The sequence below is a fragment of the Schistocerca serialis genome, chromosome 7 (assembly GCF_023864345.2).
Source record: "Schistocerca serialis cubense isolate TAMUIC-IGC-003099 chromosome 7, iqSchSeri2.2, whole genome shotgun sequence".
NCBI classification, from domain to species: domain Eukaryota; kingdom Metazoa; phylum Arthropoda; class Insecta; order Orthoptera; family Acrididae; genus Schistocerca; species Schistocerca serialis.
The window spans coordinates 234,741,780-234,758,993 of NC_064644.1; the positions used below are offsets into that span (position 1 = coordinate 234,741,780).

At 43.4% G+C, this 17,214-nt stretch overlaps 1 protein-coding gene across 4 annotated transcripts in view; it reads right to left on the reverse strand.

Annotated features, from left to right (window-relative positions):
* Positions 1 to 17,214, reverse strand: part of LOC126412724 (uncharacterized) — an 803,546-nt gene that overhangs the window by 62,845 nt on the left and 723,487 nt on the right. The window contains exon 1 of one of the 4 annotated variants that reach the window (XM_050082452.1): positions 15,705 to 15,764. The exons of 2 other annotated variants lie outside the window; for them this stretch is intronic. Coding sequence is in view for 1 of the 2 variants with exons in the window: in XM_050082448.1 (XP_049938405.1) it covers positions 15,382 to 15,412 (31 nt within the window). In the remaining variant the exon portion in view is untranslated. Of the gene's footprint in view, positions 1 to 15,381; positions 15,516 to 15,704; positions 15,765 to 17,214 lie in introns of those variants that run through there. One more of the 4 variants, XM_050082448.1, reaches the window with a different exon arrangement.

The window sequence follows — 17,214 nt, forward strand, 5'->3', positions numbered from 1 at the left end:
AGCTGCAGCTATCGCATTCCAACGAGCGTTGAGACCGATGCCGACAGCGGCGGAAACCGTGTCGTGTGCCGCGCCGAGCGTCGATCCCGGGATCGATGCGGTAAATGTGGACTGGCAACTGGAAACGGTGCATGCGCAATGTCACCCGCCGTGCGGGCGAATATGAGTGGAGCAGTGGGTCACAAGCGCAGAGGCGCGCTGCGACGACCGGGTCGATGAGGCAGGACGAAGGCTGGCAGCGGCGGTGGGTAGACACAGAAGCTCGCTTGCGGCCGCGCAACCGAGGGAATACAGCTGGCTGGAGGCGGCGCCAAGGCCACCGCTGCGGGCCGTGGTGTGGGGCCAGGTGGCGGATCGCATCTCTATGAGCGGCCGGCGGACGGGGGGGGGGGGGGGGGAGGGGAGAGGAGAGGGCTCCTTCCCTCTCCACGTCCCCCCACCCACAACCCGCCCACGCGACACTTCCTGTCTACCTGCGCGTGCGCCGAGTGCGTGCGCCTCACACAGACACAATCTCGTGGCACACGCGCACCGGGCCCCCTACAAAAACCTGTCCTGTGGAGTGATTGGGAAGGGAGGTGGGGTGGCGGAGGGGATGTTTCTTGAGGAGGAAACATCTGCCGCTGGCTGCGGCCGCGCCTGCCAGATGCTTCCTGCAAAGCCTCCCCGCCTGCCGGCCTACCTCACACAGATGGAGGCCCTGGCGGCAGCTGAAACGCGCTCCCGACAAAAACCAGTGTCAGGCACCACCTGCTCGCCTCCGTTCCACAAGGCGGAGTAGATCAGTTCACGGAGTGTTTCCTGGATGTTTTTTCATGGCTGTTCACTCTGAATTAGTTGCCATCCGTTTTCTTTCAACTATTTCCTTGCGTGTCTTTCGCTTGTGAGTGTAAGTTGTTCTGTCAACAAATAAGTAATGTAACACAAGCCGATCTCTATCGCTATGGTCTTCAAATGATACCGTCTGGTTCTCGTCTTATTTGTAATGATATGCCTGATTACATCCATTCATTCTCGAATATAGTTTACATGATTATTCTTGAATAAAAGTATTAAAAAAAATGATTTGCTGCTTCAGTCTCTTTAAACAGCAATGGATGTTTCGGCAATATGCTCTCATCATCAGTTGCACAAAATTATGCAGTTTTGGTTTGTGTGTGTAAGGTACAGGTTTGATGTAGTTCGTAAAATAACAACCGGCTTCAGTTACAATCGTCATATTGTTTCAATGCACGATTCATTTCGAACCCTGTGGGCTCATTTTAATCTGCTTTGTCAGTCTATATCACTCTTTCCAGATTTAGGTTAATTCTGGTCTTTTTGCAGGGATGGAATGTGAAAAAACGACGTAGACTGACAAAGCACCTGAAGATAAGCCGCCAGTGATCTAGATGCATCGTGCATTGATATAACCCGGCAGGGTGGCCGAGCGGTTCTAGGCGCTACAGTCTGGAACCGTGCGACCGCTGCGGTCGCAGATTCGAATCCGGTCTCGCTCATGGATGTCTGTGATGTTCTTAGGTTAGTTAGGTTTAAGTAGTTCTAAGTACTAGGGGACTGATGATCTTTAGAAGTTAAGTCCCACAGTGCTCAAAGCTATTTGAACCATTGAAATAAAATCACGATTGAGACTGAAGGCGGTTATTCTTTATTTTACGAAAGTGATACAGTCACGGAAGGAACGCTGTCAGCAGTGGATAAAATTAAGATATGTTTTTGTTGTTACATGTGCTATATGAACCGATCCAAAAGATAACGTTCGAAAGCTATACAGTCCAGAATCGGCATGCCACTCAGGCAAAATTGCCGTGGTCATTGAGGCAATCGTCCTCCTGACGCAACAGGTTGAAGATACAAGTTTGGTAAAACACTGTGCTCTGCTGCGTGTAGAAATCTGTGACTGCCCGCTGCACATCCTCGTCGGACAGGAATCTTCGATCCTTCAAGGCCTTTTCTTAAGGGAGCGAGAGCGTGATAATCGCACGGGGAGAGATCAGATCTACAAGACAGAAGCTCGAATGTCCTCCATCTGAATGAGGCGTGACATCTGCTTTACGGCGTCTACCCCTATTAGGTATCGTGTGTCGAATCGCGAACAGCACGGAGTTTGTCGCACCATTCCACAACGGTGGTATCCGACAGACATGCTGCCACATATACATTCTTCGTTTTCCGATCGATGTCTACCGGTGTTTGCTCTTGGTCTTGGTTGAACGCATTTGGTAATTACATCGCCATAATTCACATTTCCGCATTTACCTCACGCACGTTGGAAAGACACGAATGCAACACTAATCACTTGCATATATATTTCATGCTTATATACTAGCATTACAGGTGCACTTCATTGCGTATACGCTTCAGCAACGCTCTCATACGGAAACATTTTCATCGCCCCATATCGTTAGGTTAGGTGGCCTGAGGCTGTATTGAATTAATATACAGTTTCTGGCATGAAGATAACCGAACAAAAACAGTAAAGTTGCTTAAAGCTGCTATTAAACAGCAAGGAACAGCAAAATGTTGTGCTTGTAAAATTCACTAGACAGTCACAGACCTCGCCCTCACCATACAGCATTTTAGCTCAAATTTAATGATTCATTTACTACGTAACGGTTTAGAGCTCCGCAGGCTTAACATTAGTGGTTTATTTTCCATGTAGTTGAGTGCGGCGATTTGCATGTCAGGTGTCGTGGATATACCTCCTTCGTGGATATGATTGCGGTCAGTGTGTAGTGTCACAGAGAAGTACCGTGTCTCTGTTGTTTACGATTATGATTCAATAATGACATAAGTGGAAGGTAAAGCACGGCGCTAGTACACAGCAAGGCCTCTCTAATGGTACCATGGGGACCGACGCGCTGAATCTCCTTACCCAATCGACGGAACATCTCCCGTAGTGTCAACTATCTTGAGTCCATGAGGCACTGTGGCAAGGTTTTGAAATTCAACCCAGGACGCTTCAAAATGTAGTAATCACGGAGTTAAGGACACTAACAGCCTTCCCCTCGCTATAAGACTACCACGCTCCTACAAAATTTCGAACTGCCTTTCCTCGCTTTGATTGTCTCCAATGGTGATACATGATAGTTAAATCGCTTGACGCTTTATGCGTTCTTGTACGTTGACACGTTTATGGGAACACAGATTCCTTCATTTATTTATGGACACATAAAATTTTTAAACATGAAATAGATACAAAAACATCGAAATATTACCATTTTAGGTAACTAGGCCTATATCACAACTGTAAACCTGCTGGTGTTAATGAATACCCGAATAAATGTTGAAAAGGTATAGATTGCGAATTTTTTCGTTTAATAGAATGGCATAACGTTTCAAATCCCGACTATGGAGAATATATTATTCGGTAAGCCGGCCACTGTAGCCGAGCGGTTCTAAGCGCTACAGTCTGGAAACGCGCGACCGCTATGGTCGCAGGTTCGCATCCTGCCTCGGTCATGGATGTGTGTGATGTCCTTAGGTTAGTTAGGTTTAAGTAGTTCTAAGTTCTAGGAGACTGATGACCTCAGAAGTTAAGTCCCATAGTGCTCAGAGCCATTTGAACCATTGGTTTGAACCATTTGAACCAATGGTTCAAATGGCTCTGAGCACTATGGGACTTAACTTCTGAGGTCATCAGTCTCCTAGAACTTAGAACTACTTAAACCTAACTAACCTAAGGACATCACACACATCCATGCCCGAGGCAGGATTCGAACCTGCAACTGTAGCAGTCGTTCGGTTTGAACCATTATCCGGTAAGTTATTAACTGATATGTTTTCGCGGAAGCAACAAGGTGTATTGAGTTGGCATACATATAAATCAAGCTGATTAAGGAAAAATAATTTGTAGAGTTTAATGTACCGTCGACATTGTTGTTCGAGTCGATGCGCGGGCTTTCTTGAGTAGCTACAGGGCAGTAAAATTTTTGTAGCCTATTTCAACCAGTCACCACTGCATTCGTTGGGTGTAACTTTAAAGAAAGGAAACAAGTAGAAATTTTTTTTTTAGCCATTTCACCTTATACAGTAGTACAGTAAAGCGCGAGCGGTGCGGCGCATACTTCAGGACTGAGCTACCGATGAAGATGGGTTTGAAATGTATTTGAAATTGCCGAACCTACTCGCTGAAACTTCAAGCTGAATGAAAGTACAGCATGGAATGGACGCAATCCTAAAGAAATAAAGTACAAAAAACATGGAACTGAGGCATAAGAAAAAAAGAAAACATAGACAGCACTAATATCAAAGTTTAAAGTCCCATTGAAAAAAAGTTATTAAACAGTTAGGACTTGTAACTATGGGAATAGAAATCGGTGGAGTCTTCATCAAATAACCTCCACCACCACTTCAAGATCTCTGGAGAACAAGACAGCACAAAATCGCGATATGAACGAATTCCCTGGTAACTACACTGAGTGAATTTGGACAGGGAACAGAAGAGGGTGTCGTTATGTCGTTAGTACCGCAAGACACATTTTGTGGGAATTCATAGTATTCTTAGTGAGTAATACAGGCCGTTTCAAGAGAAACGGTGAAGTGTGCAGGATGTAACAGGAATGATCATTCTAAGCAAAAACGTCTGGTAAGCTTGGGCTCTAAACCCATACTTTAAGAGCTATGAGCACTTGTTCATCTTTGCTACTGTGAAACACATCTCTTTTACTGAACAACTACTCATAGCTCTTACGGTGAATATTTTAGAGCCATTGTTTACCAGACTTTTTCGTTCGAATAATCGTTCTTACATGTACCTGACCGTTCCTGCTGGGACGCTACCGAGGAGTGTTTCAATGTTACACAGAGCCTTATTCTCAGACAACGTTGTTACAACATAGCCACGGTCAGTTCTCTCGCGTAGCTTTACCCAGCAGGTTTACTGCTTCCCTTCCAATGACTCAATGTCATCGATATGCTAGATTGTAATATTTCTTCCTTCTTACTCAAGCTTACCGTCAATACGAATGACAGATTGGCGGCTCGACTGTATAACACGTCGTAACTGGATAAATGCTTCACCGAGGAAAATCAGAAAACTGATTGCACGAGGAAGTCTATCGGAGAGTTGTTTTTCTTTTATTATCTGCAGTGTTCTGCGTTTTGTATTCCCACCTCAATAGTCGTCTGGCAATACAGAGCAAAAGGACAGTTGTGACACGTCGGTACATAAATTTCAGTGTATGGCAACTCATTACACAAGAGCACAAAACTGGAAGGTTGGTTGCAGTCGTAAATTAGAACACACCTCTTTGCCTCCGTTCTGCTTCATTCTTTAGGACTAAAAGACCTCTTGTGACGAACAAGCGGAGCAACTACAGGGAAACGATTTGACAAGGAAATATACAAAAGAAGGAAGAAGAAAGCGGAGAGGAAGTAGGTACGCTAAATCCGCTTTGCGCTCCACGTTACCCATTCAGGACTGTAGCTTCCTCACATTTCACGGGACCAATTTCACGCGAGATGTTTTATTTTCCTCTGGCTCGCGACCACCCTCTCCTGCAGGATGAAATATACAATCCGGGCTTTTATAAGGCGCGCGGTAGCCACAAAACCGGACGCCTCTTCTTGCCGGCAGGATAATGGAAGTCGGCGACAGCTGCTGGGCCTTTCATTTCCTCTTCTTTGTGGCGCCGGCCGCCGCCGAGGTCAGCCAGATAAGATTGTCTACTGTCCGCTTGACGGCGCCGGGGTCAAAGGGCTGAGTCGCTTCCCTGGCCTTGGTTTTCCGTTCACTGTCCTCACAGCTTCAGGTACCGTTCTGCATACCTAACGCCCATTTCGAAAGAAAATAATTTACAGTTATTTAAACGATAACTAGCTATCTGTTTCTTTATTGACGACGCACTACTACTGTGGATTAAATTGGCGGTTTATGGAAGTACCATACTCAATCAGTTACTTTTGAATTTGATTCGATTTATTGCGTCATTAACTAGTTTCTGAGCTACTTCGGACTCGAATGGAGGTGTTACAGGAACGCAAGCCGGTGTGGCCGAGCGGTTCTAGGCGCTTCAGTCTGGAACCGTGCGACCGCTACGGTCGCAGGTTCGAAACCTGCCTCGGGCATGGATGTGTGTGATGTCCTTAGGTTAGTTAGGTTTCAGTAGTTCTCAGTTCTAGGGGACTGATGACCTCATAGTGCTAGGAGCCATTTGAACCATTTTTTTGTACAGGAACAACACTGCAAATTGGACCCAGTGCACGTAGACGCTAGACTGGTGGTGATCGGATTGCCTCGTGACGTCCACGAAAGGTTTATTCCGATGTAAGATTCCAGAAAAATTTTACAACAGAATTTATATATCACGTAGTTCATTAACCTTTTCAACTATTCACATATTGCTGACGTCGTCAGTCTTTTGGATTCACACAGGTCTCAATCCTAGTCTTTCCGGGGCTAACCTCTTCATCGCTGTAGTACAACCACAAACTAATTTCCCTTGAAGCTGCTTACAGCTGTCAAGCCTCCAAGCCTGGTCCTTGGTCTACAGATTTTAACCCCCCACCCAATTCCTTGCGTCATCAAAATGACTGTTCGTTGATGGTTCAGTACGTTTCCCATCAACCGGTCCCTTCTTTTAGTCAAGATGTAGCAACATTTCTTTCCTAACCAATGCGATTCAGTACCTCCTCATTAGTTACGCGATCCACCCATCTAATTTACAGCATTATTCTGTAACACCATATTTCAGTAGATTCTGTTCTCTTCGTGACTGTACTATCGTCCATTTTCCCTTCCATTTAAGACATTAACATATTTCTCTTTAATTAAAAACAGAAATATACACTACTAATGTTCTACAATAATGTTTACTTTACACCACGTACTGAACCGGCGTTCAGCTGTTTAGGCCATTTACTTTTTATCAGCAAAGACTCTGTTGTATTTCTTCTGTAACTCTGCCAACGCCAGTTATTTTTCTGCCCCAAAAGGGCTCATCTAATACTCGTTTCCTAAATTCAATTCCCTCTTAAACATTTGATTAATTCGACTATGATTCATTAACATTGTTTTACTTTTTAATGATCATCTCATAACATCTTACGGTGGTATTTAAGGTGGCTTTCTTCTCTTACTGTTCTCTGTATTTCTGAAAATATCATATTTCATTGAGGTTAGAATTCCAGCTGTAATCGTAGCAGGCCATCTGACCAGTGGGCTTCGCTTGTCCACAAGTTTGCGAACATTTACATTGAAGCATCAAGCTGTTGTATCAGATTTATGACTGGTAATTGATGTTCATAAAGCCTTTCATTTGCAACAAGAGATTATATGAAAAATGTTAATTTCTAATACATTGTAAACTCTTCAAATATATGCCACTGTCTTCCGCACTTCTGTTGTATTAGCTAGACTAAGACACGAAGAATTACATTTTTGTTAAACGCTTAACCAGGCAAATTCAGTGTCGGATGATGTCAGCAAACAAAGAAAGGAATGCGCCGCAGTTAGTAGAAAATGGCTCAGTGTGATACATTCGTTCGCAGATGTCATTTTCTGGACCAGAACATCGAGCGGCAATGTTTTATTCACTGTGACCGCCGAAGGTCATCTTTCGCCCTGGGGCACAATGAAGCCTGCCGTGACGGTTCGTTTAGCAGGCCATGAAATTTGCTTACAGTGGCCAGTAATTAAACGCGCCCTGTGTCCCCGAACGCTACACACGTCATTCACACGGGAGCCGCCGGCAAATGTCACATTTTATGCAGAGATGAAACTGGATATTCTCTTTTGTCGAATCCACGTGCGGTTACCCGTGAAACTCCCCTACAATGGCAACACACACACACACACACACACACACACACACACACTGAAAGAAGGAGAGGGGGGGGGGAGGAGAATTAGGGGAAGACGAGAAGGAGAGAAGAGGAGCAGGTTTGGAAATAGCGACATTCTATCTTTTTCCGAAAGTTCGAACCACAAAAGCAAACTCATTCTGCTCTGGAGCTCCTGCCGGATATTGTTACGACCGATTCTCCTCTAAAGGTGTGAGTGTTTACATGGACCATAAAATTTGCGGATTGACGACAATATATCCGACGATGTTGATGCAAGAAGAACAGCTGTATTAGATATTGGAGTTTGTACTGGGCTGAAAGGCTGAATTCCTATTGGTAGTCGTGATATTCCTAATTTAGTAGTACTCGTATATTCCATTCTTCTAGTCGGGCAACACTGTGGCTACACGGATTGCAGCTGCAAGAACTTTTATTTTATTTATTTCCTAGGTAAGGACATGGTTCCTGTTGTTATATAGCACGTCGTAAATTTTGTGATTTTACATGCTATATCATACAAATTCGGTTTTATTACTAGTGAAACTTCCTGGCAGATTAAAACTGTGTGCCGGGCCGAGACTAGAACTCAGTTGGTAGAGCACTTGCCCGCAAAGGCAATGGTCCCGAGTTCGAGTCTCGGCCCAGCACACAGCTTTAATCTGCCAGGAAGTTTCATATCAGCGCACACTCCGCTGCAGAGTGAAAATCTCATTACTAGTATTTTTTCTCCTGAGAATTTTACAAAAGGATAAATTTAAAAAATACATATAAGAGTATAAATATATAGGCCTATATACAATTTTGTTTAAACTTGCTGCTAACTTCAATATTGATAATAAATAAGATACATAATAGGATGTGGATGTATTTTAAATTTAAATTAAAAGTGTGTTTAATGGAAGAAATAAGAGATGACAATTTGACTGAGATACGTTGTGACAGTTCCTTATTTTATACCTTCATGTGTGTGGTTACATCTGTTATATATGTTGCCTTGACTGTAGTAATAATTAATAATGTATTGTATCATCTACATCTACAGGGATACTCTGAAAATCACACTTAAGTGCTTGGCAGAGGATTCATCGCACCACCTTCACAATAATTCTCTATTATTTCAATCTTGAACAACACATGGAAGAAACGAACACCTATATCTTTCCGTAGGAGCTCTGATTTCCCTTATTTTATTATGATGACCGTTTCTACCTATGTAGGTCGTCGTCAACAAGATATTTTCGCATTAGGTGGAGAACATTGTCGATTAAATTTCTTGAAAAGATACCGCCTCAAGAAAAAACGGCTTTCTTTTAGCGATGTCCACCCCAAAACCTGTATCATGTCAGTGACACTCTCACCCGTATTTCACGATAATACAAAACGTGTTGCTTTTACCTTGAACTTTCTCGATGTACTCCGTTAATAGTACCTGGTAAAGATCCCAGACTCAGCACACGTACTCCCAAAGAGGACGGACAAGCGTAGTGTAGGCACTAGTTACAATGTGTTTCCGAACTTAAGGTAATAATGGAGACTGGGAATTGATTTCATATGTCATAGTCAACTTCAGGTTAGAGGGCTCGAAATAACTTCGACCCAGTCACACCTGATGTAGCGAAAGAAGAAGAAACGTCACATCTTCAGAAGTGATGTTACATGCTACGAAATGGTATAACAGCCGACTACAGATAGAGTTACACTTTCAGATTGATTCGATTTAGTGATGGAGAACCTTAGCTTACATTTTCTATGTTTATATCTCTTCTTCACTTCCTGCGTGCGATGTACGTCAGTGGCTGCGTTTGTATCTATTTTGTTCACTATATGCTGCTGATCTGTCAGATGTGGAGCCTGTCTTATTCTATATAGTGTATGGTCTCTCCTGTTTGTATGCCACATGTAGTGCTCGCGATACTTCGTCTGCGATGTTGCTTATAGAGTTCCAGGCGTCTTGTCCGCGTGTTAACTGCCCTATGTCCTGATTCCATAAACCCGGTCTTATTTGTCCCAGGGTATCGTAGATGAGCGCTATGTGTTGTTCAGGTGTGCCATTCTCACCGTAGGCACAAGTGTGAGTCTGTTTTAGGCCATCTCTATAGATGCAGAGGAAACGGGCGTGGCCCGCGAGAAAGTGCACCATGCCGCGTGTTGGGTGGATTTACCTCAAATTCATCCGCTCTCGGATAATGGGAAAGAAAGAGTGGACCCGTCCCTTATCAGTTGCGGTCCATTTTTTGTCTGCGCTGTATCAATTCTCCACTTGTTTAATTTCAATTTGTGGGTTATGTCTTGTCCAGTTATTTCTCTTATTTTATCACGTCTTCCCCCCTTCAGCCAGAAGACCGCTGCTATGTTGCGAATTGTAATAACTATAGGGAAACCTCGTTGTGCGACACACAGAGCATCAACAGAAGTCGTGCAAAAAGCCTCTGAGGTTCTGAGTAGAACACTCCTCTGGCCGCGCCTCACAATGATTTTATGCGAACCTAAGCATAATCGATGTGTCCAAGCACTAGCCGCAAAACAAGTTATTGACTAATATACTGCATGTACTGCAACATTTGCGGCCATTGTTGTCGGGCAACGTTTGCTGAAATATATTCCCTTGGCCAGACGATTGCAACACTCAGCTGGAATGACTCAAGGAATTAATGAAAGTATTTTGCACACCAGAACAGAGAGAGATTTTATTACGTCAGGAAAGCGAAACATCAGCGATCAGGGTTATGGGGCATGAAAATTAATGTATTCAAACACCGATAACCGGAAATTTCTGCCCGTGAAACACAAATATTGAAGCTACTAAAAGTTTTAGACGTCTTAAGGACCAATGTAGAACAAAATTAGGGCTGTCAACTGCACATCTTCTACTAAAATGGAGGCAGCGAGAACCTCCTACAAATTTCGGTCTTTGAATGTATCATTTCGTGAGCTGCATAGCTCTGGCCGTAGATTTACGTATCACATTTACAGATACGTCTCGTTTGTCCACTTCTACATTTCTGTAGGAAAGAAACAAATCCAGTGCATCTATAAATGTACGCACTCCAACTTTCTGCAAACTGAAGCGAAATAATGTTTTACGTGACTTGTCACTGCAACGCCATCTGGATGAGAAAGAGGAAACAAGGCTGAGGGAAGAGACGGAGGCATTAAGGCACTAGCCGTCAACGCACCGTCACGTCATGTCACGTCCCGTTAACGTCAGCGTGTATTCACACTAGACGTCATGTCACGTCACATCAGTTCGCTTAGCTCAGTACCAACGGTGAAAGTGAGGTTATGAGAGGCTATACGTCATCCTAGAAGTCGGGCTATATGTCGGAATTGAGGAACTAACAACGATAAAGTTTATAAATGGTCAAAACAACCTCATATCATGTTCTTGATTAGTTTGTGTGGTAAATCGTTGATAAGCTGAAGAACATTTCGGAGTATCGGGATTTATTTGCTATCGAAGTAAGTAAGTGCAAACACATCAAAAAACAAAGGTAAAAATAGAGCCTGTTTACCTAAAACTTTAGGATTTTTTCCTGGTATGTAACTAGTAATGTTATAAATAAAACTGAATTTTTCTCTTTCATTAGAGCTAACTTGAACTTAAAAATGTCAGTTAAGGAAAAATGCTTCATCAACTTACGTTATTTTTATGCGCAGTGTAGGCATCAGCTCTGTTTTGTTAATGTATAGCCTAAATCATTTTCGCTTTAAGATATCTGACGTTTACGGAAGAACAGTCGATAGAAAAAATAGCCAAATCGTTAGTTTCGTATTCCATGGATCATTTGCACGACAAATCGTAGTGATTGCAGCATTAACAATTTGACATGAAAATAAATCAGTCTAATAAAATAAAGACTGAGAAGAAACAAAAGCACGAAACCCACTACTATGACATGCGTGGTCGCGGCGAAAGTACCGGGTGATCAAAAAGTCAGTATAAATTTGAAAACTTAATAAACCACAGAATAATGTGGATGGAGAGGTAAAAATTGACACCCATGCTTGGAATGACATGGGGTTTTATTAGAACAAAAAAAAGTATTGCTAGACGCGTGAAAGATCTTTAGCGCGCGTCGTTTGGTGATGATCGTGTGCTCAGCCGCCACTTCCGCCATGCTTGGCCTCCCAGGTCCCCAGACCTCAGTCCTTGCGATTATTGGCTTTGGGGCTACCTGAAGTTGCAAGTGTATCGTGATCGACCGACATCTCTAGGGATGCTGAAAGACAACATCCGACGCCAATGCCTCACCAAAACTCCGGACATGCTTTACAGTGCTGTTCACAACATTATTCCTCTACTACAGCTATTGTTGAGGAATGATGGTGAACATATGGAGCATTTCCTGTAAAGAACATCATCTTTGCTTTGTCTTACTTTGTTATGCTAATTATTGCTATTCTGATAAGATGGAGCGCCATCTGTCGGACATTTTCTGAACGTTTGTATTTTTTTGGTTCTAATAAAACCCCATGTCATTCCAAGCATGTGTGTCAATTTGTACCTCTGTATCTACATTATTCCGTGATTTATTCAGTTTTCAAATTTATACTGACGTTTTGATCACCCGGTACTTCCGACGTTGGCAGACGATGATACCATCAAAACTTTCCTACGGAGAAACCACGATGGTGACGTGATGTACGTGACTCTCCGCTAACAGCCTGAATGAAATACATGGCCTTTTCAGAAGCACTGTGGAAAGTTTCGACGTGAAATGTTGGCAAGTGTAATTTGGCCTTCATACACACAAGGACAGAGGCAGATACCGCTCAGACAAACCAAATATTCTCTACTCTTGGTGGAAAATACCGGCAACGTCTTTGTAATACACGAGCAACAGGTAATAAATGACTGCAATACAGATGGCATAACAAACCTTTAATTTTTTGTACTCATTAGATTATAGCAGATACATATCTCTTGGTGCTGACATCCTCCAAAACATTAGACAACATTTATTTCCTTCAATAACGCAAGGGAACCCAAAATGTATACAAAATTTAGCATAAAGGCCTTTGTAAGTAACCTAAGTATCCTGAGATGTAGCAACCTAGATACACTAGAGACCTCTCAGTAAATTATAAGATATTTTATAGCCTGAGAATCACTTGACTGATAATGATATTAAGGAAAGGAAAACGGCTTCACTCACGTGAAACAAAATAAAAGTAATTTTTTGACAAACGTCGGTATAAGATACACCACTTTTATCACTGGATACATGTGTAACCAGTTCTTCATATCCTTAAAGTAGCAGTTTGCCTGCCGTACTCATTTTTATCATAGGGAAGATGCTACTTGAAGGATGTGAAGAACTGGATATATTTATTTCATAGCTAAAAACGGTGGACTCACACTACTAAAATGATCTGCTGCAATTTCTACATTTTTTTTTAAAAAAAGAATAAAATCTATTTTAACGGGCAGTTTCCTCTGTAGTCATCAGGAACAACAGCCAATGCGGAAACACAGAAAGATATCAAAAACCACAAGAATAAACAGCTCGTTGGTTTATTAGCAACAACAACTCTCATTTGCTTCATTACCCGTAAAGCAACCGAGGGCCCTCTCGTCTTGAAAGTTTCAGAAATCGAAACAGCAGATTCTAGAGTCTGTGGCCACGAGAGAGCAACTCCGTATTCATATTACCAAGTTCCAAGAAACTTCGCGCACGGTTCCGCAAGACGAGGGCTGCGGAAATATTTCCGGCAATGTAATGTCTTTCCGTTGGACTGCCACGCAATTCATTTCAGCTGCTGCGCTGGACTCTTTTTAAACTGAATAGAAACTTGGGTCTCACGGTACACACTGTCGTGCTTTTCTTTAAGATGCTATCCATTACTTTTTTTTAAAAATAATATTGTTTACTTTTATTTTCTATTTAGTTAGCTGATTATAGAGACTGCCACGCCCATCTTTTTCAGTATATTACCAAAACCTTCCGATACTGAGTCGACACGACTATATTTCAATATTAGATCTATTGGGTGACATCACCGTGTACGCATACCAGCGACCCGTTATTTACGTGAATTACATGACCTGTGCGTGGACATCTAATGCCACATACCTCCAAAAACCTACGAACAAACTGTCGGATCCCTGATGAGCAGAATCATTGATGTGTTTCATTCTAAAGACGGACAAACAAGGTGTTAAGCGTGTGGTCACAATGTTTTGACTCACTAGTGTACACTGTGTCCATACGTACATTAGTCTTTTATCGAGAAAAGAGATACGTCACCGGCTTCAGAATTTGCTGAGTCCACGACTTCACACGCTCACAGACACAATACATTAACATGTCTGGAGCACGAGATCTGCTTTTGAGTTGGGAATTGGATGATATTTCTCGTTACCAACAGTTTGGTGTGGTATCGGTCCACTGCTATCAAGTAAAGGTGGAATCTACCAAAAACTTTCAACTTGCAACTAAAATTTTCTGACAGCTTTAAACTGTGACAGTTAGAAAATACCGCACGTTTGGAATATCGACTCATTTACTTTGTCAGACAAACTGTTCTAAACGTCACGCTATTTTAACAATGCCTCCAGTCTATAAACCCGAGAGCTTCTCATTAGCATTAAGCTGTAACTACTACGATGACCAGTCCTTAGTTGCCGACGCTGAAGGCAAGAGTTCGAATTCGTACAAGTAATTTTAATAAAATAATCGATCTTGATCATAAAAACATGTTTTATTTCACGTGACCATTTTTAGCCTCAAAAAACAATTTGGAGACCATACGGAAACGCCGGCCGGTGTGGCCGTGCGGTTCTAGGCGCTTCAGTCTGGAACCGCGTGACCGCTACAGTCGCAGGTTCGAATCCTGCCTTGGGCATGGATGTGTGTGATGTCCTTAGGTTAATTAGGTTTAAGCAGTTCTAAGTTATAGGGGACTGATGACCACAGATGTTAAGTCCCTTAGTGCTGAGAGCCATTTGAACCATACGGAATCACCACCAGTGACACGTGTAGACGCTGAGCGGCGCTGTAACCTATGCCAGACGACAACAGCCTACGACAGTGCCAATCCGCATACACTACAGCGCCGCTCAGCGTCTAAGCGGGTTGCTAATGTTGATTCCTTACATTCTGAAGACGGTCTTTCAAGTCAGAAACCAGTCACCATACATAACACATTTTTCTCCGATCAAGACTGATTGCTTATTATAATTAGATTTAGGTCGCCTAGTTTCCCACTAATGTTACCAAATATTATTTTCCTATAACTACGCCACAACTGTCTGGAGCGGTCAGTATTCGGGAGTCGTGATGCACCATGAGTAGTGTAGCTGACACGCAGATCGAATAAGGTGCATATAGCTTACATTCCATCTGTTAATCGATGGCAGTTTACCGTATGTGGAGAAAGAGAGTCACGCTTGTCAAGTGACTACTGTTTTCTAGACCCGCTTGCTCACTACGACAAGACATTCGGCAGAAAGCGGGAGTGCCATAACAGAAGTTCGCAGAAGAAAAACAGAAACGCGGCAAGGAGATTGCGAAAGTGTCTGCCCGCTGCCTGTACGGCCGAGGGGCGCGAACAGAGTGCCGCAGGCGACGGATCATAACTCAGACGGCTACTTACGTGCTAGCCGGCGACCTCGCTCCGGCGCCATGAATATTGCATCCACCGCTGCAGCGCAATTCCCGCACAACTGCACAACTACCACACGAGACGAGCAGAGGGCGAGACGGTCGAGTCTCGACTGGTTGCACACACGCGGGATGTCTGCGACCATATGCCGCGCCGCCCGATCCCCAGCCCCGAGTTCTCCCGCTGCCCCCTCCCAGCCACACACACACACACACACACACGCAATCACACACACACACACACACACACACACACACACACAATATGACGTAGACATACAATTCCACGGTACAGACGCCGGTGCTTCCTCTTACCATTCAGTGTACCTGCGAAGCCCCTCCGCTGCCCCCACCACTACCGGCTCGCAGCCTGCAGCCTGCTGCTGGAAGCCTGCTGGTCCTCACCTGCCGTCGCACCTGGCGTGCCCATCCAGCCAGAAGGTCATCGGGAACACGTGCCCCATTCGGGAGAAAAACCTCTGGCTGCACGCCCGCTATTATAACCGCCCAGTCTCGTGGGCGCTCTACAAGCACAGAATCTTCCTCGCCTTCTCGAATCTGGGCATCCACTAATGCGCAGGCAGCTGCGGGTTACATATCGGAGACTTCTTCGTACCAACATTATTTGACATAGTGAATTACCTCGAAGGTAAAAAAACTTTCTAAAGCCAAAATATTTCATTACTTGCAAACAAGGGGTTTCGACAGACTCTATAGATAAAATGAAGCACTTAATAATATAACGGTTTGTCATAAATAAAACACTTAAAATCACAAAGCATACTGTCCACTTTACCATGTCTATGTATTTAGCGCTCAACAAATGACTGTTAAGTCATACAAAACACAGTACAGACTAAAATTCACAGTATCACATCCGTTTACGTTACCTGGTCATGTTTTATCACTGATGATCTCCCTTATACGCCGTCTAAGGTGGCTCTTCAATGATTAGAACATGGCCAACTAACGTAAACAGATGTGCCACTGTGAAATTAATTCTGTATTGGGTTTTGTATGACGTAAGAGCCATCTTTTGAGCGCTACAGATGTGGACAAGGCGATGTCATGATGATGGTGATGATGATGTTTGGTTTGTGGGGCGTTCAACTGCGCGGTCATCAGCGCCCGTAAGAAGTCCCAAGTTTCATACAGTCCAATTCTTTTTTTTCACAGTCCAATCTGCTCGCTGTCACGAATGATGATGAGGATGATGAAATGATGAGGACAACACGAACATCCAGTCCCCGGGCAAAGAAAATCCCAAATCCGGCCGGGAATCGAACTCGGAACCCAGTGATTCAGAGGCAGCAACGCTAGCCACTAGACCACGAGCTGCGGACGCACGAAGTGATTTTAAAAAGTTTATTTAAGACAGACCTTTATATAATGTGTTACATTTTATCTACATCACAGCCTGGCGTGAGCTCCAACTCAAAACTATTGTATAGCAAAAGCTTTGAAGACCTGCAGATGACAGCAAAGTTGTCGAGACCGGTTGTTTGCAAGTAAAGAAATTTTTATGCGATCTGGGCCTTCTGATTTGTCAACACGAGAAAATTCTAATTACCTCGAAGACAACGATATATTGGCACGTGTGATGTGTGGCTATAAAATAACAGGATTACTGCTGTAACACATTTTACTTCAAAAACATGTGTGACCAGTTACTGTTACCTTCAATACTGTCTTCTGTCACTCCATACGAATTTCCCATTATTGGAAACAGGGCAAGAGTTCCTTGAAGATGCGTGCCGTTTTTCCTTTCACTGCTTCAACGGACTGAAATCTTGTTCCTTATAATGCATATTTACCTTGAGGAACA